The sequence below is a fragment of the Dicentrarchus labrax genome, unplaced genomic scaffold, assembly GCF_905237075.1.
Source record: "Dicentrarchus labrax unplaced genomic scaffold, dlabrax2021, whole genome shotgun sequence".
NCBI lineage: Eukaryota > Metazoa > Chordata > Actinopteri > Moronidae > Dicentrarchus > Dicentrarchus labrax.
In genome coordinates this window covers 11,908,121-11,928,273 of record NW_026136706.1, presented here as the reverse complement: position 1 = coordinate 11,928,273, position 20,153 = coordinate 11,908,121, and the positions used below count along the sequence as shown (strand labels likewise).

General features: G+C 39.1%; 1 protein-coding gene across 1 annotated transcript; it reads right to left on the bottom strand.

Annotated features, from left to right (window-relative positions):
- Window positions 1-3,808: 3,808 nt before the first annotated feature.
- asmt (acetylserotonin O-methyltransferase) lies at window positions 3,809-19,691 on the bottom strand. Its single transcript, XM_051403960.1, has 8 exons — window positions 19,405-19,691; window positions 17,912-18,086; window positions 17,331-17,460; window positions 15,926-15,994; window positions 12,501-12,619; window positions 6,970-7,110; window positions 5,379-5,501; window positions 3,809-4,350 (listed from the first exon to the last, which is right to left on the bottom strand). The coding sequence occupies exons 1-8, from the start codon at window positions 19,504-19,506 to the stop codon at window positions 4,133-4,135; spliced, it is 1,077 nt and encodes a 358-aa protein (XP_051259920.1). The 5' UTR covers window positions 19,507-19,691; the 3' UTR covers window positions 3,809-4,132.
- Window positions 19,692-20,153: the final 462 nt, after the last annotated feature.

Sequence of the window (20,153 nt, the reverse complement as noted above, 5' to 3'; positions counted from 1 at the left end):
ACACACACACACACACACACACACACACACAAATGAACATAGACACACAGGTGAACACACACGATTTCATATATGCCTATTCATATATGCGTTGGTACAAACACAGCATAAAACACACACTGACATACACACATGGCTGTAAGTCATAATTTATACTTTACTGTGCCATAATTAAGAGATACTCAGGAGAGTTCTTGTTTTTATCATTCCTAACTTTTCATCCACTTCCTGGAGGGGAATGTGCTTCCATACATGATGAAAAATGCATAGGAATCAAATCACAAACACACACATGTAATCCATAAATATATAATGCTGTTTTTGCTGGCAGGAATCAAACCAGGGACACTGTGGTTACACATGCATCACAAATCACAAGGTAACAAGGTCATCCCCCGTCTCTGCTTTATTTTGGGATTCTGTGTTTTCTCTGGTTAGACTTACTTGAGTCACGTGTCAAGCATAGAGAGAGTAAAATTGTCTGGACGTCCTCAGCTTACCTATCTATACTCTTCTCCATCCCAGTTCCCTAATTTTATAGTTCTAACTTTCTACAACCATCCATAAAACCCACTCAGGTTGAACCTGAGGCCGGCACAATAATAGCCTCATGAGATGAGGAGCAGTAAATGGAACTGAAAAGTAGAGAGGAGAAATGTATACACCTTTCTCTGCTGAAGTGGAAAACATTGACCTGAGTCTAAATCATTGACGAAAAGCGGGGGGAAAGTATTTGAAGAGATACTCTCACGGAATAACAGCTGATTTTCTCCTGAAGTGGAAAAAAAAAATCAGTGAAGTTTGTTTAAATGCGGACTACAACAAAATTGTTGTTTCACATCCTGACCGGGAAGCAGTTTCCCCATTTGAAGAGTTTTAAATGAAACTCCCTGCTGTAATTCTTCACACTGCTTTTTAAATTGTTTTTTTACTTTGATGCCCTGAGCTGCTTTTCTTTTATAAATCAAAAACATCGCCCCCACCCACCAATTCATAAATAATCAGAAAAATCAAACAGCGTTGATTTCCACTGCTTCCGTTTATTTAGAAATACAAAGCAGTTGGATACTTTCATCTGGAGAAAGTTTTTTAACTTTTTTTCATCAGAGACAAAGAAAAAAAGAACTTAATTCTTAATTCAGTCTTATCTAATGTGGGTTTTAGTGTGAGGGGAGGATTAGTAATCACAGGAAAGTTAAATCAGGTTATGGGGATGAATGCAGATTTGAAACCACCTATTAAAAGGGAGTGCTAACAGAGGTTACACAAAAGTGGCAAAAGTACACACATTCTTTACTCAAGTAGAAGTATAGATACTAGATAGATGTACTGATTCAACTTAAAAGTAAAAAGGTACAAACTCTGAGATATACTGACAGTATAAACTAAAAAGTACTCTCTGGGTTTCTCTGAAGGACATTTTTATGGGCTGTTTCTGTGCAAAGCTTACTGAAACTTCAAATAGGGTTGAGTCTTCATCTCTCGTCATGTGTGATATGCAACAGGCTTGATGTTGGGAAGGCATGCAATGATGAAAAAGAAATCAATAATTCCCCTCAAATTCTCATTAAAACTAAAGAAACAAGCCTGTTTTTAAAAATGCAAGGAGTAATGTTGGTGGTAAAAGTAAAAATGTGTACTTGATTAAACTACAGATGCCTGAGAAAAACTACGTAAGTACAGTAACAAAGTATTTGAACTTTGTTACTTCCCATCTCTGTGGTAACAACTTTTAACTGAAAAAGCATTTCATCCTCAAGTAAGGATTTATTTCTCAAACCCACCAACACCCAGCACCAAGTGGTACACTAGTTAACCACCATGACATTGGTAATACCGCACCGTGTCACTGGGTACTATCACTGCCTCTGCACAGGTCAAGCTGTCTTCAGCCTCAGCACTTCATTTCTCTTCATTAGGCCGACTCTCTGTAAAACCGTCCACAAGGATTTGACATCAATTCTAATTTGTTGCACTTTGAAGTCTGATTAATTCACAATTACTGCAAGACGAGGATAGAGAGGGCAACGAGAGTGTGTGGGCGTATAGAAAAGAGTGAACAGTGGTGGTACAGTCTTCTGAATGCAGAGCAGGGTTCAGACAATATTGGTGTCTGAAGGCTGATTATGATCTTTTTCTGCTGAAGAGTCAGACAGCTGATATTTTGTGCTATTATCTTTTGGCAGGCTCATTTCTATGCCTAAATAAATGACAGTTAGTATTAATGTAACTGAATATTCTATTCACAAATACATGTGTGGAAGTTTCAGTGTCGATCAGTTCAATAATGTTTTCAAGCAAACTGCGTCACATCGGAGGTGGAGCACAATGACAAGGCTGAGTTTTTCCATTATGAACACGTCCTGTGCGGTGAAGAGGATAGGGGTGAAATAAAAGGTGGGCCGAGCAATTGTGGAGAAGATGTATTGAGTCACGTCAATCAGACAAAGAACATGATACAAAGACAGCTTTATGAGGCTGTTAAGAACAGTAAGAGGCGAGGGGGTTCAGACACAGGGCTTAGGATTGAGTGATGAGAACAGATACGTAAGGAAGTTCATCTTCTTAGCAATGAGACTGGAAGCTCACTGTGCACATCATCTAATAGAGGTTGACCTTTGCAGTGTATGGATAATCATTTACAGCAGAATCAGATTGGACTGGGTTTATAGTCTCTTACTTGATTGTCTAGATCTGGAACAAGCTTGGGTACCAAATTACTGCCAAAATCTGTATTTTACTGTTAGCAACTTAACACCATGCTTTAGTTTAAACACGCCCCCTTCATAATTTTAAAAAAATGCATTTGAACCCTGACAGTAAAGTGACATAATAATAGAAATAAATGGTAGTGACGGTGCAAATTTGCCAAAAACGCCACAGCACTAGTCAACACAAACACTCTCTGGAAAAAGGAAAATAACTTCTGTACACAATAAAATGGGCCAATCAATAGATACAATAAAGTGACTGTACAAAAAAGAGGACTTAGCGTTACCTTCAATATTGTTATATTTGATATAATTTCCACTGCCCCCTACTGGTCATACTCCAGAAATAGTATTAGCGCGCGGACTTTCGCTCAGTTTGGCTGTGGGTGGAGAGCTGTTTGTATTTGACAACTGGTAAAATTTTTGGCATGCTTGGTATCCAACATCATTTTTAAATATTAAAGAGGGCTTAAGCAAAAATTTTTGTAAGATGAACATTCAGTGAAGGTTCTCCTGGTTATGCGTTGCTAATGGCAGTGGACCCACTGAGAAGCTACACAGCCCTTTACAGCTCAAAGCAACTTTGTACTCATTTGTTAGAATATCTGGATTGATAACCCAAAGTGCTGGTAACTGCCTCTAGTACTGAAACTAATACAAGTTAACCACATTTATTAAGGGTGCCAATAGGTCAGTAATCATAAAAGGTCAGTCTGCAGCCATCTTCCTAACATCAAACTGACAGGTAGGGCATAGAGATTTCCACACCCACTCATGAAACATTCCTATTATTCAGTATGTTTACATGTTTTCAAACCAACAACATTATTTTCTCTCTCTATTAGACACTAATAGTATTGTGTGATTGTAGGTTTTGTGTGAGCAGTGTCAAAGACTAAAGGAGACTCACATCCATCCAAGGATTTATGAAGATGGTGGTTGAGGAGATGATTAGCATTATCAGTAGTGGATAACACTTCTGCAACTATAGTTTCTTGTAGTTGTCTCTTTATTCAGCACTTAAAGACCAGAACATGAGTCTGAAGTGTTATTTTACCCCTTGGGGGTCGATTACAAACTGATGTTTTGAGGCCAAGCATTGTTGTAGAACTTTATTTTAGTTCCCAAAGATACCAAATATACTGATTTACAGATGAAAATGATGCACAATAATTCAGAATATTCAGTATTCAAAACTGGGCAGCAATAGTGGGCCTTGGTTTGAATATTCCTACAGATATAATATATATAATAGTCCTACAGATTCGGTTAAAAAGCAGATACAGAATATTGAAGTTTTGTCATACAGTATGAAAGACTTATGGTGAAATGAAAATAAAGTGAATCCAAAAATACAGTAGTAGAAAACTTTTTCTTTGTAGTTTTCAGTCCTTGTACTTGTGTACCCTCATCTACTGGTCTCATGTCTCTTTGAGCCCCAGCACTGCATCGTAGATCTTCCCAGTGAGGCGGTGCTGGATGTTGGTGAAGCCGGCAGCAGCCAGCAGGGCAGCGTACTGAGCAGCTGTCCTCTCTCTGCCCTCCGTCTGTACCAGCATATTCAGGGAGTAGAGCTGCACTGTCAGTGGGCCAGAGCCATCCTCATACAGCAACGCCTCCACCAGCAACACAGCGCCTCCTACAGGATAGACCGAAAGGTTATTTGCCTGTTTGTTTGTTCCTTCCTCTTTGTCTTTTTTGATTTTTCTATTTCTTTCTTTCTTTCCTTCATTCACTGACTGATTTGACAAGTGTCCGAGTAAAGCTTAGCCCTCTAGTGGCAGTTTCGCTAACGTAACTGTAGCAAATTTCATATTAACTGAATGCTGAATATCCGGAGTATATATCAAAACAACATGATTTACTTTGAATCATCATCAAAATAGGAAAAGCACCACAACAAAATACTCAGTACAGAGTGAGTCATAGAGAAACGGGAGCCATCCCGCAGATAGAAACGAATGAAAGAGCAGGGGGAGTTATTAGATGATAAGAAAAGTTACAACTATAATTAGATTAAGTTCTCTTTCAAATCAAACAAGATATGAGTGGAAATATTGTTCTTGCAGCTGCAATTCTAACATCTTTTGGCTCAAACGTAGCTTAACCATATCATGCAATCTGCTTTAGTACACCTTAAAAACAAATATTGCTGGGAGTGATGTTTGTCTCTGAAGTGGAGCCGAAGTTTGGTGGATGTTTAAGTCACGTGCTTTATGTATGTCATAATTTATTCTCTAAGTCTGTTTCCATTGCACATTGTTGCATTTTGCTTTTAGCAATACATCAACTTTTCCATCTCATCCAAGTGTAAAAGCCTTTTTGCTGTATTCTCTGAAAAAGGCTTCCCTATTTACTCTTTGTTTTTATGTACACACACACACACACACACACACACACACACACACACAAACACATGAGAGGATTTTCTGCCTCCTGATAGTGTCTGCTGCTTTTGTGTGTGCGCGTTTGTCTTTGATCAAAGTCAGAAGGACAGATTTTTCTGGGATCAGCTGCATTGTGGGATACAATCTGCCATCTCATTTCAAGCAGGGGGAAAAAGTAGTCATCCCTGTCACACTCAAAGACACACACACACACACACACACACACACACACACACACACACACACTTACACACACACACTTACACACACATTTACAGACCTGGTTTGCAGGCTTTGTAGACTTTACTGAGGAGCTCTATGCTGCGTTCGTCAGTCCAGTCGTGGATGATTCTGGCGAGGATGTAGAGGTCAGCTTCTGGCAGGGGGTCTTTGAAGAAGTCCCCTAAACACACACACACACATACACACACACACACACACACACACACACACACACCAACAACACCAAATTCAAATGTACTGAATTCTAAAGACACTGCTATGTTTGATTTAATTATTTCACATAATTATTAATTATGTTGACAAGCCTTCCAGTAATAAGATAATGATTTTGCAAGTGGTTTACATACTCAGACATAATTAATACAATGGGGTGATGTCTGTTGTAATCAAATTATGTCAAAAGTATATGACCTAACATCATGTTTCCAGCTGCTGTCTAACAATGCTTGTCCTCCACTCAGTTCCATGTCCTTGCTGTCCATTATAACTGTGTGACCACAATATTTGAAGTTAATATGAAATAATACATACAGAAGTATGTCATGTCATGTTTTCCATGTTACAGCACCCATTGTGTTCATCTATGATAACAGCGGGAGAAGCAGAAATTGATTTTGGCTCTGGATTTTCAAGATCACAGGCTGCTAAGAAGTTTTTCTCCCACATTAGCTGCTGCGTTGGAGAGCCGACACAACAAAGTGTAAGATATAAAACAGTTTTTGTTACACAATATTTTCAGACCGACAGCAGCAGCTCAGTGGGAGCATGAAGACATGCGTGTGACAGCATGAACAGTGTCTTACTCTGCTTTTATTTTCAGATCAGAGTTGCACTCGATTGTTCATTAACTTAGAAAGTATCTTCAAAGGATGTTTTCCGCCATTTCTTTATGCTTTTAGAAGAAAACAAGATTGATGGTGGCAGACAGACTGTAACTATACCAAAGCCATATCTCAAAGTTTTCACTGGTGGAATTTAATTGGAATCCAAATGTCACAGGTCCTGAGATCTACACTTTGTATCATGGTGTGGGAAGTGATCTTAAGATATAAATCCAAGAGATCCTTTACCTGTTGCTGAACTTTTTGCTATTGTGTTGGAAATATTGTGCCTGGTGAAAACTTATAGACCCACCCTTTTCCTGACAAAGCAAAAATAAGCAGAGCCCATACAGCCATGTCACTTCCCTTCACCTGAGACGTATCACTTTCGTTGACAAGCCCACCAGCTCTGTCGATGTGATTTGCATATAGAGATACGATCAAAATGCGAGAATAATTTAGAGCAGGAGAAGGCTTATTCATACCAGGTGTAAATGTGAATACATAGATAACAGTGTCCAGATACAGATTGCATGTTAATACCACGTCTAAATGTTTATAGATTATATTATTTGAAAAAGAAACACAGCCACATGTTGGATACTAATTAATCCATCAAGGATTCAGTACATTTTATTCTTAATTTGTACTGACATAGTTCCAGCTTATTCAAAACTTTATCCTGGGAAAAATACAGTCATTTCTATTTTTGTGGATGATGATGACTGTGTGTATGTGTGTTTCACTTGAACTGGCTGTATGTGATTAGAAATGTCAAGTGATTTCACCCTGTCGTGATGACGTTACCTTCGTGAAAGCTTATCCTCTGGTCGGCCTCCATGACAAAGTGTTCCCTCGATGTACTCACTACCTTGGGGAGGTCAAAGATCGTAACAGTGCATTCTGGGTAGGCTGACGTGCACTGCTTGGCTAATGCTCCACTGCAGCCTGGAGAGAGCGACAGAAAAAGAGAGAGAGAGAATTACATTTAGTTACGGTGCAATGAATACTCACAACCTTCATTAACAAGGTGCATCATGCACGCTGTGCACACATACACACACACAACACACAGAGTCACACAGGTGGAACAGATGCTTTCAGGTATATACCCATTATTTATTTGCATGATTTGTATTCAGTTGTATGTGGCGGCTTTGGGAATATGGTTCATCTAACATTCATGCCAATAAAGCAGACTGAATTGAGCTGAATTTAGAGTGACTGAGAGGCAGATGCTTTATACAGAAACAGAGCAGAGCTTGCTGTCTAGGAATCCTACTAAGAAATCTAATCTAAGAAAAAGCAAACACACGCACACAATGTGATTGTTATGTGATTTCACATGCATTTGTATATGAGCCTTTACATGTTAATGCATTTGAAAAATCCTTGTTACTCTGCATGCTAGCAGCATGGCTCCAGGGATGGCAATGTTCGTCTGTTGAATAGGCCATCACTGCACACAGGACTGAAATCTAAATATTGGAGGGATTGCCATGAAATGGCATATTCATGGTCCCAGGGGAATGAATCCTACTGACGTTGGTGGTCCCAAAATGCGTCTTTTGTTTGTTATTTAAATATCTCATAACTATCGGCTTGATTGCAGCAAAGTTTTGTACAGATATTCCCCAGAAGATGCTAGCATTATTATTGTTATTAAAGTGTGTGTATGCTTAGCCTCAAAGAGCTGCTAGCATGGAAGCAGACTCTTAGTCTTGTTTTGGTTACTGTCCTCATAGAGAGAACTGTAACTCATTATAGGGTACAGGTCGGACCTGATGATTTGAGTGGAAAATAAGGAAATTAAATGAGCTTACAAACTAAAACACACATACACACATACACACACACGCACAACAAACACACACACAAACACACAAAGACACACACACACACACACACACACAAACACAAACACACAGGGACGGAAACAGGGATTTAATGTGAAAATGTGAATATTTCAACTTGATGCTTTGGCAGCATTATTATCAGCGTTCATGCTTCATAAAGCAATCTGAATCTGAGTGAGAGAGAAAGTGCATGAAACAGATAGAAAAAGAGAAATAGATGAAGAATGTATGAATGGGGTAGAGTGATGGAAACGCAGTGAGGTGGAATACAGGATCAAAGGATCTCACTTTGAAAAACCTACAAAGCCAGCCAGACCTACGTGTGAGGGTGTGGGTGTGTGTGTACAGGAAAAATTGTCAAGCTCAGTAGTGCCTTCCTCCTAACATGACCTGCTGCTACTGTATCAGCCTGTATTCTTACAAGGCTTTATCCTTTTCACACACACACACACACACACACACACACACACACACACACACACACACACACACACACACACACACACACACACACACACAGATGCTCTTTGGCTCTCACATCAAACAGGGGTCAGCAGAGGAGAAAAATCAAAGAGCAGCAAGGAGGAGCAAAAGCAAACACAACACGCTGTACAAGACCCTGAGCTAACATGGCTGCCTCAGTTTGTTAATAAAATCCTTTGATGGTCGTTAGTGATTGTTACAGTGTGTTATATCTGTTATATATATATGATTGTTGTGTTTTTATTCATCTTTTTTTGTGTTTTCTTTCTATTTACTTTAACTGTATGTTATCTGATATACATTTATTTATGCAAATGTGTGATCATTTAATTGTTAATCCAAAGGCACTACTACTAGTATGTGCATGTATTACTGAGTGTTTTATAAAAGTCATTTGTTTTACTTGCATATATGTTTTGTCTTAGAATACTGGTTATTTAGGCTCTCCATCTGCAAGTCTGCATCTAACTTATTCAACTGTGTGGAGGAACCACTGAAGGGGAACTCCGCTGATTTTATATCAAGATCAGTTTATTTACAGTGGGGAGTATTCCTCAGCCTGTGAAAACAGTTATAAAATGTATTTCTGTGGTTCTGGAGGAGCTTTGTCAGTGCTCAGAAGATATAATCAGGGTTATCTTGACTTGGCCTTGATACGTTAGAGAATTTTCACAGAAAGCCTGTGCTACAAACGGGGGAAATGGTGTTTGAAAGACGTGGGCATTTTCCACAGAGAGGGTCTAATGAAAAATACAACTTGCTTTGTAGGAAGTGTAGACATTGTCTATGTACATAATAGTTTAGTTTTACCTGTCTTTAGCTGTATGTCTATTTCTATCTTCCTGAAAAAATTGTTCTGTGTTAAATTTGTACACATACTTGGCCAATAAAGCTGATTCTGAACTATAGGATCCAGAATCTTTGGAGCTTAAGCCATGCGGACTAAAAGTCAGGATATCTCAGCCGTATGCTGCATTATGCTATTTTTACTATTCTGTTCTTTTTTTATGTCCCTTGCAAGTCCCCCATGTTTATTGAGGAGCAATTGCTGGAGTGCCCCTTTACAGGCACAGTAACTGGTTTACATTTAAACCAGTTAACACTCAACAGGTGTACCACTACACAGAATCAGAACATGTTCCGTTGGTCAAACTGAGTGACAGTGAACAAAACCTCAGCCTAGTTTTCTGATGCTTTTACCAGCAAAACAAATGATAACCATTGCTGTAGATAGATTGCTATAGATTAAACAGTCTAATAATATACCTGTGAACCTTGTCCATGTTAAGTCATTAAATATTTTAGAAAATAGAATATTCTATCTATCTATAGGCCTACTTTCTATACTTTATAGCTAGTTATGTTCTATACTTTCAGTTCTTCAACTTTCAGTACTGTTTGTTTACTCTTATTATGATAAAAGTTTAAATGCATTCTTTCATTGTAGCATAATACATTTTTCTAATTCAACGGATATGAATACTTTTTTTTTCCATAACTGAGTTTGCTACATGTAACAGCATGAAGCAGATGGATATTTACATAAAAAAAAAAACATTGTGCTTCAGAACCATGAATATCATTTCCTTAGAATAGCAGTGTAACCTTTGTTTATTTTTAAACAAAACATACAATTGAAATGTGCGTTAAATGTCACATTAAAATAAATCTAGGTGACAGGCTTCACATCGACAGACAGCATGGAACAAACCACCTTCGTCATGTAAATGATGAAGACTTTGAATGTGGTCTCAGACTGGCTGATAACTGATTTGGATGAAAGTCAGATAGTTGGCAGAAAGTTGGACAGACAGGCAGACAGGTAGACAGAGCACCTGAGCAGCAGGTGTGTGCAGACACAACAGATGCTGTGTGGGAGACAAAGTCTTAAAGGGAAACTGCATTCACCCCCTTCACACTCCTCATGCACACTCTGTTTGGTGAAGCACCTTAATGCATAAACATGAACACACAACCCCATGCTGAGGAAGTCACAGAGGAGAGGAAAGACAGGAAGGCTGTCCTGGATGTGTGCCTGTGTGTGTATGAGTGCTTTCAGTGGCTTCACAGCTCCCCTGTGTGGTGGGCTGAGGTGTCACACACAGGAGGCGACCACACATGGTTGGAACGAGCCGTTTCTTCACCTGACTGAGCCCAAAGGTTGTTTTTAAATCATTAAAACTAAGAAAAATGGAGACACACTTGTGTAGAATGAGAAGTTTTTTCCTTGGCTTTCTTTGTCTTAAATGTCCAGACATGTTTACCCATTTCAGTGTGAGACTAAAATACATTCAGTCTGTATTAGATTGTCTCTTATGTGCCTCTATCTCAGCCTTTAACCTGATTTAACACAAAACATAAATACTAAGATAATTCATTGGATCATTTATCTCTGGGTATTGTCTTGTGGAAACAGCCACAGACTAAAACATTTATTCTTAGACACAACATTATTTTAAGATTTCCCATTGCTGCTACATTATTGTTCATCATCTGGCCTTTTATTTTTGAGCAATTGAGGAGTACATGAGTGGAGACAATGTTCAGCTCTCAGTTTGGTTAAAAAGACAGAAATGAAACAAAATGAAAAAGAACATTGACACGACAAAAGATTATTATTCATATCATTAGCATTTTCAGCAGGAGATTAAAACTCTTGTGACAACAGAAGATTAATTTTTCCTTTTATCCTTTTTTTCCCTCACATCCTTTCTTTTGTATCCTGCTCTGTTCTCGGCTCATTTCTCTGTATTTCTTTGGAAGCCCTGGCCTCACATTGTGGAGTTCATGTTGTTTCTGTTATTTTTTCCTCACTTTTTTCATCCTTGTACCCTTTGCTCTCTGTGTAGACCATTTTACAAGAAACCTGCTGTACAAAACCACTTTATAAATAAATCTGATTTGACAAAGAAGATTACATAGCGGCGATTAGTCAATACCTTTTTCCCTTTTGTATCCAAAGAAGAGAGACTAGGCTGCAACATCCTGCTTCACATTCATTCATTTACCATTAAGAGCTTCTTCTGTTGAACAACGGATGGAAGCTACATTAATCTACAGTAAATTGGAATTAAATGTTTTCCCATCTTACTTATTGGCATATGCATATTTTTGTATGCTAACAAAAAAAGACTACCAAAAATTTTTAATTGTAGTTTACCGAAGAGAAAGGAAAAAAAAATTAGTTGCAACACTGGTTAAGTTGGTTATTGCCTCTGACTCAGTGAACGCCTATTTCGTTTTCAATGGAGAGACCACAAAGATCCAATATTTTAAGTTGAAACTTTCTGTTTCAGCTATCAAACAAAAGATGAGTAAAAACATGATCAGCCAGTGGGTACAATAATTCCTGGACAATTACGAAAGTCATTAAATTACTGTCTAGTTAACAAGTGTTTTTTTCTGCTAATTATGTTCTTGTTCGACAGGATACCTCCCTGAAATAGCATTTAAAAAACTAAGGCATCAACAAAACGCCACTGAAAGGTGACCGACAACACTATAGCTGAGTGAGTGGTGGCAAATGTTTAATATTTATAAAATATATATATATATATATCAAGCCCATGTGTTTGAAGACTATTTGTTGTTGTATTGTTGTATTTGTTCAGCTCTGAAGGAACTGAAGGGGAAAAAAACAATAATAATGGTAGTACTTGGCAACAGTAAAACAGTGACTCTGACAGGATAAGGGAAACTCCAGGTGGAGGTGACTTTGAGTTGTGTGTGTCGGGAAGGCTGACTGACTTACTAAGAGTCATTAACTCAGCGAGGCTGAGGGGGGTATAATAAAGGTCACACTTGACTGTGTGTGTTATGCCGTTTTGTGCACACAAACTGTATTGTATAAATATGTGTGTGCGACTGAGCCAGCTGTCTCACAGCTAACACATGACACCAACAATTTTTAAATGTTAATGACTGTGAACCCACGACCTTATGTAAATTAGATATATGGTGACTCCATAAACACACACACACACACACACACAAACTTACCTCCAAGGTCGCAGATGACCTTGAAAGGCGAAAGATCGAAGGCTGTGACCACGTCTTTACCACAGATGTTCCAAATGGAGTTCATTAACTGCATGAACTTCACCATCTCCTCATCAGACCTACACACACACACACACACACACACACACACACACACACACACACAAAACAGTCTGTGAATCAGTCAGTACTGCCTCTCTTTCACGTGGGTCTCGCTCTCGCTGTATTGAGGCAAAACCTTATTCTGTGAGCTGTCACCTAAGGGGCTACTTGCTTTATTTCCACCATAAACAGACAAACACACACGCACACGCACACACACACAAACACACACTGCCGCTCCTCATCTACAAAGTTTCTCCCCGTGGCAACGCAGTGTGTGTGTGTGTGTGAGAGAGAGAGACAGACAGACAGACAGACAGGAATAGAAGAGCCTGTGGTGACTGCTGCTGCTCTGAGGAATCTCCACCTCATCACCCAGCACTCTGTCCTGCCATGGGGCTACACACACACACACACACACACACACACACACACACACACTGAGTATCCTCTGTTCTGTAACACTAGGATTTCATTCATCCAAACTTGTGATCAGCCATTGGATACATGAGCCAACTTCAGATGACACAGTGACCTCCAGAAGAACTTTGAAAGTAACTCATTGTTGCGGCTTCAGACTCTGATTACATCGGATGTGAAAAGACGAAATGACTGTGAGGCCAAAGACAGCAGCACTGTCAGCTTTAATTTGGGAACATTTTAGACATAAGTTATTGAATGCCCCCCAACAATAACATCTGCAGCTCTTTTTGTCCCCGACTGAATACATTTACATGCACACTATCTCATCCTGTCTCTAATCATATTGAAGAAAAGATGCTAAGCCTGGTTATATCTTGTCCTTGTATATACATCATTATAACATCATCGTGGTTTATGATCTGTCTGCTCTCTGCACAGACATGTCTTGTACCCCTCGTCATCCCCGCAGGTCTCTGTCATATCTGCACTGACTGTCAGTTATGGTTCATGGCTGCCTGATCACTGTTTTGTGCTTTTCTGCTGTCTTGGTGCTTTAATCTCGACATCTTAACAGCAATAACAGAAGGAAAGACTGGAAAAGTATGGTCCAATTTGACTAGTGTCATCTACCAAAACTGAGTAAATTATCAGTGTAACATTGTATGTTTGTATGTTTGTGAGCTGTGTCCTAATTCAACACAAATTCCCTCTTGATTTTTGAGCAGGTATGTAGATAGGTATAAATGAACTATATGCAAATGAGAAGCTACTAACAATTGAGGTGACACACCATCATGGAGGACAAATAAATATCACTCTTTTGAAAGAGTTGACAATCCCATTGAAAACCTGTGCAGTTTATGTCTCCTTTCTGCCCATTAATTTCAGTGTCCTTGGCTCTGATCTGTTTTTTCCACTCTTTCTTCTCTGATACTACCACAGGAGGGTGCCAAAGTTGGACATTTTGGCTTACTATTTAGTTTCTTGCTGTTTGATCTAATTCGACATGCACATCTTGTATCGTTTGTTGTCAGTAAAAAAATGTCTACTTATTGTCAGTATGAGATATTATGAAGATTAGTACAAGTGTGCATTTTCCAGCATTAGGTTCAGGTTTTATGACCAGAATAAAAGCTTATGCAGGTCTGTAAACTATAGATTCAGTATGTTCTTCATATGTTCAAACATGTAAACCTAAACAATCCAATCATAGATGGGTCCATGTGTCCATGCTGACAATTATATATACTTATCCTCTTACAATATACTGTATAAACATTACATTTCATATAATTATTTGTCAATCAATGGACTGCATTTTTCATATTCCACATCAAGTAAACCCAATTCAGTCTCAAACTACTCACCATGTTTGAGATACAGAAACATGAGCTTGCCTTGAATCACCACACAAATATACCCAGTTTGGATAAAAAGTACTCATCTGTGGGATTCAAAAATCTCACAACTCTTGTATATTTCTGAAATCTCAAAAGCTCCCTTGCCATTCTTCTCTCCAAATCGTTTCTGCTTTCTCGAGTATGAGAATTCAAGCTGCGGACAGGACTTGGCTGTAAATTATTCAGGTGCAGTACATGGCTGGTTAAATGGCGATGAGTAAACAGGAGTCTGAGTCATCCAGCCGGCTTTGAATCATCCTGCTCCTTCTACAGCGCTCCAAGAATGCGGTGAATGACTTCAGTGGTTGTTTGCTTTTGCTAATTTACCCACAGTATTCACAGGGGAAATCAGCGGGGACAAACAACTGCTACTCCACACTGAATCAATTGTGCACAGGTGTTGAGATTTTTCTTGTCGGGTATTTTCATTTTCAATCAATTAAAACTGAATAGCAAATTCATCTGCACAAGGGTGTATTAAGTTATGTGAGCCTGGATCATATTATGAATATTCTCTTTCTGTTTTTTCAATGAGGCCGTTTCTGTGAGATCATCAGCTGCTTTTCAAAAGGATATGAAAAACAAAAATGGTAAAAACAGAGATACTGCAGCTCATGCACAAGTCCCAACCACCTAAACAAAAAGATAAACTGCATTGATGTGTACAAATAAATAAGCACAGAAATATGTACATTTTCCCTGTTTGAGGTAATTGAGGTTGAACTAGCTAATTCATACATCTGCACATGCGGTGGTACATTTCATTTTATTACTCAGATGTAAAATAATAATGGAAATTTTAACATGTGTTTCATCGTCCATGCCTATGCATCAGGTCCCCTTCCATCAAAGTACAATAGTTGTCTAAATCATGCCATGAGGAGGACAAGAAGGGAGGATGTCTTTTTTTTTTTTTTTTTTTTTTCAGTTTTAATGGTCTCGGTTCCTTTTGGGACTGGCAGTGTTTTACAGTACAGGGTCTCAGGCAGGCAGATGAAAATCTATTAGCGAACAAAGTGTGAAACTTTTAGTGTGTGACCCCTGAAAACTGCTGACCAGCAGATCAGTGAAGCATTAAAACTGTGGGCACTAGATAACATAAACACACAAGACCTCAAGGACAATGGCAGATATATTCTCTCTCTCTCTCTCTCTCTCTCTCTCTCTGCTCCAAGCTTCCTCACATCACTGCCCACATCTTCTCTCTCTCTCTCTCTCTCTCTCTCTCTCTCTCTCTAAATCCCACAAGTCTGTTTTTTTAGGGGAAAGAGAGAAGAGAGTGACAGACAGGTTTAAGATGGAGAGACAGGGATGGAATGTAAATGAGCAAAAATGTGTGTTTGATCTGTCTGAGTGTGTGTGTGTGTGTGTGTGTGTGTGTGTGTGTGTGTGTGTGTGTGTGTGTGTGTGTGTGTGTGCGTGCGTGCGTGTGTATGCGTGTGTGTGTGTGTGTGTGTGTGTGTGTGTGTGTGTGTCTGTTAAATAATGAAGGCTTCTTACCTGTAGAGAGCTTGAAACAGGTCTTTCGAACTGACTCCAAAAGCCTTTTCATACTGGTTTCTCCCCTCTCTAGAACAAGACATGAACATGTGACTTATTTGATGATTCATCACTTGTTATATGACTATACAAAATGTGGGCTCTATTGATTGTCTTACTTTTAGGTAAATTCACATATATATACTGCACACTCCCACACAAAAGAATGAATAGTTTTGATCAAGATGCCTCTATCCTTTAACTAACATCTTTTTTCAGTGTTTCTCACAGATGGACTTCACTTGTCAGCCACAGTGAATCCAGTCACGCTGCCTGTGAGCTGCTGGCTGTCCTCCCTCAGACATTACAATGAGACTAAAATCCATCTTGAGATGCTGTTCAAACAGAAAAGGAGGACGGGAATCCACATCCTTAGGCTACAAATCAAACCTGCACTTCTCACAGCTGCTCACAGCCCACCTGTGTATGATTCTACTCTTAGTTTGCTCATTTATTTGAATAGCATCCTACTTGTGCCATTTACATTTCATTTGATAACCTTGACCTAGTTTTCAGAGAAATGATGGTACCGATTCATTTGTTTATTGTTGCTTGCTCTTTTGGTTTGCCTCCCTCTGCAGCATTTTGTGTCCCCTGGTTACATATTTAAATTGTATTCTGGTCAATAACAGATGGTCTTATGCAAATTATTTTTAGATTCTTACAAGTCATATTAAATGTTTAGTACAAGGATATCACAACACCTTTTGTTGCCCTCCGACAAAAGGGAGCAAAGAAAACTTACCAAATTCTTTCAAATCACAACAATGTTGTCAGTTACAGTTTTACAAAAGGTAACATGAATGTAGAAGGGAAAGGTAAACAACCTCCTTTTTGCAATTTACTTTTAACTGGTTAATCTATCTTGAATAGACACCAGAGATTTTGACAAGGTACTAAAACCGATTTGTCAAAAATCAGATACATCATTCTTGATGAATATCCATTAAGATTTTAAAAAATGGTTTCAGATTCTTAAATTTAAGGATTTGCTGTTTTACAATGTTTTATTGCAGTGTAATTGACCTAAACATTGAACATCTTCCAGCTTTGGACTTCTGGCTGCACATAGCATTGCACTGTGCTAGGAACTATTCACACAGTTTACTGACATTTTATATACACAATTAAAGGTGTAATTTAAAAAATCAAACAACAGATTAATAGATTTTGAAAAATAAATAATTAGCTGCATCTCTAGTTTCAAGGATGCTGGGAAACAGTAATAGTGATGGTATCAAACACACTGAACATCCAAAGAAATGTTATTTGTTACAGTTTTCCATGGACAGTGACCCTCAACATGAGCTCATTCTACTGTGAAATTGTGTCCAGGCAGCGATGTGACCACGCTCAGTGTACTGACCTGACAGCATCAGTCAGGTAGTGCCAGCAGAGGTAGATGGTTCTGGAGCTGTACTGGATGGATTGGTAGAGGGATACAGGACTGGAGCGGGTCAGGTAGACACTGGCCTGCTCTGTGTTACTGTACAACACTAAAACAGGTGGTGGGAGAGGTTGGAGGAGGAGAGTCAGAGGAGGAGAGGACTGTAAATGAGTCACTGCAGGTGTGAAGACAGAGTTTGACCTTGTATGTCTATGTGGGAGATAGACAGGACAGAGACAAGGTGAGGTGTGCATGTAGATGGTGCAGCAATGGACAATGTAACGAATGTCTGACAATATGACAAATGGACAAAAAGGAAATAAAAGCTGCAACATGAAAAACATAGCAATAAATCACAACAACATGGGCAAAGTCAGCCTGTCAAAGTTACTACTCGACTTATTTAGAGGGACAAGTTGTTAGACTGTGTGTTTGTGTGTGTGTGTGTGTGTGTGTGTGTGTGTGTGTGTGTGTGTGTGTGTGTGTGTGTGTGTGTGTGTGTGTGTGTGTGTGTGTGTGTGTGTGTGTGTGTGTGTGTGTGTGTGTGTGTGTGTGCTGACCTTGTCCATTGTCCTGATGTGTATTGAGGAGTTGCAGGCCGGTGCAGGCAGCCAGCAGTCTCTGTGTGCCATCCAGACTGGCTCCAACTGCCTGACTGATCTCCTCTGCAGACAGGGGGCGCTCTGCACCCAGCAACACATCAAACACTCCCAGCTCGCAGGAGGAGAAAACCACCTGAGTCAAAGACACACACACAAAGAGAAAAAGGAAACAGAGTAGAGCAAAATTTACCAGCAATAGAATATAGTGCTCAATGGTCAGTTTATGTCCTTGAGTTTGCTGATTAAATTATCTGATTAATTAAATCTTATTAATAGTTACATATAGCACTATATGTTTAAGCTAATCAGGCATAGCACTATAATGATGCTACCCTACTATACTTCATACTATAATGATGTGTCAGCAGTGCACTCTGCTGAGTGGGTGACTATCATGCACAGTAAATGATTAAAAAGACTTAAAAAGACAAAGACAATTGTGACTGTCACATTTGCTGCATCTATAGAATAAAACTGAAATATTTGTGGACTTGAGTAACATTTTCAATATTCTGCACACCCTGCATACCTTACATTTTTTGATTGTTTTCATTTCCTCTTCACACCTTCTTATGTATTAAGTCTAATCTCCTTGTGAGTCTCCTTCAGTGGTGGAAGACAGATTCATATCCTTTACTTAAGTAAAAGTATGTAAGTATTAAAGTGTCAAAAGAACTCATTCTGTTACTATATGTGATGTTTTTGATAAATATTATATTTTGATAATACTGCTTTGTTTAAGGCTGGGCTAATTTGTTGGATAGTTTAATCTACAGCAATGCATCATATTCTATAAGATCATCATCTGTTTGTAGCAACACTGTCCTCTGAGAACCAAACTAATAAGTTAACTATTCATGAGCACTGTCTTCAGCTTTGTATCAATGCATTATACAGCCAATCTTAGAGGGTTTAAATGGTTTGTTGTGCTAGGAGAGGGGGATATTTTTTTCAACCCATATAGGAACACTTAATCCTTCAGTTTATCAGAAAAGTTCAAATTCAGAATCACCAAGTCAAGCTCTAGCAAAAGTTAGAGAACCCCCTGGTGCCCCTATGTTTGGAAAAATGTCCTCATGGGTGCCCCTATGATAGATAAAACATGATAAAATGCTCTCTATGGTGCCTTTTTTATTTATGTATTTTTCTGTAATGCTGCAATTAATGATTATTTTCAGTACTGATTAATCTTGCAATAATTTTCTAGATTGTTTTTTCAAAAGGATGTCCGATCATTGTCTGACTAATAACTAAAGTACTATTAATTTAGTTGTTTCAGCTCTTAAGAAATTACATCCTTGTAGCTTTAAAATGTTTAATGCTATTACAATATCAACTATCAGGAATGCTACCCTTACTCAAACTGAAGAGCAGGAACTTTAACTTTGAATTAAGCAAAGGTGCATCCCTGTATGTGACCCATGAAGGTGAACACTGCATGTTAATATTACCTTGGAGATGAGGAATCCTTCCATATACTCCAGTATCTTTCTGGGGTACATGTCTACAGCACGTGTCCCTTCAGATAAACCCATCTCTTGACGTTCAGCCATGGCCGCAGTTTGGACAGGACTTCCTGAATGTCCTACAAGCTCTTCTACACGCAAGGTCGACTCGCCTGCTGGTTTGTTTGCTCCAGAGACACTTCAACAGGTGTGTGTATGAATGGCAGTGAAGACAAAACCAGACCAAAGTTACAGAATGTGCCCACCCAGCATCAGCAGCAGTGAGGGTAGCAGTGGGCTAAGCTGATTACAGCCAGATAACCCAGATTAGAGCAGGGGCTCAGTCTGCATTGGACAAAGAAACAACTCTGTGGCAATACACTGCTGCCTTGTTCATTATCACTCACACTCTAACACACTCGGATGGAGACTTTCACTCAGTGCATTCTCATACCAGACGTGTTTCCCACAGTTTTCATGACCCCAAAATGTGACGGACACTTTCTGGAATACCAAACCTTGAAGGGGAAGCTTTGTGTTTTATGAAAGATGTGCTCGCCTTCTCTTCTCCATATGGCCTGATTGCTCTTACGCTGAGAAACTAATGGTTGCATCGGTCCTAATGACACAGACTGTCACGTCACACGCCTTGATGAGGTTACACAGACACTAATCAGTTTGACGATTAATTATTCATCTGCACAGTTCATTAAACCAGCGGTGTACGGCTAGGGTACAGCTATGGCAGCTGGAGT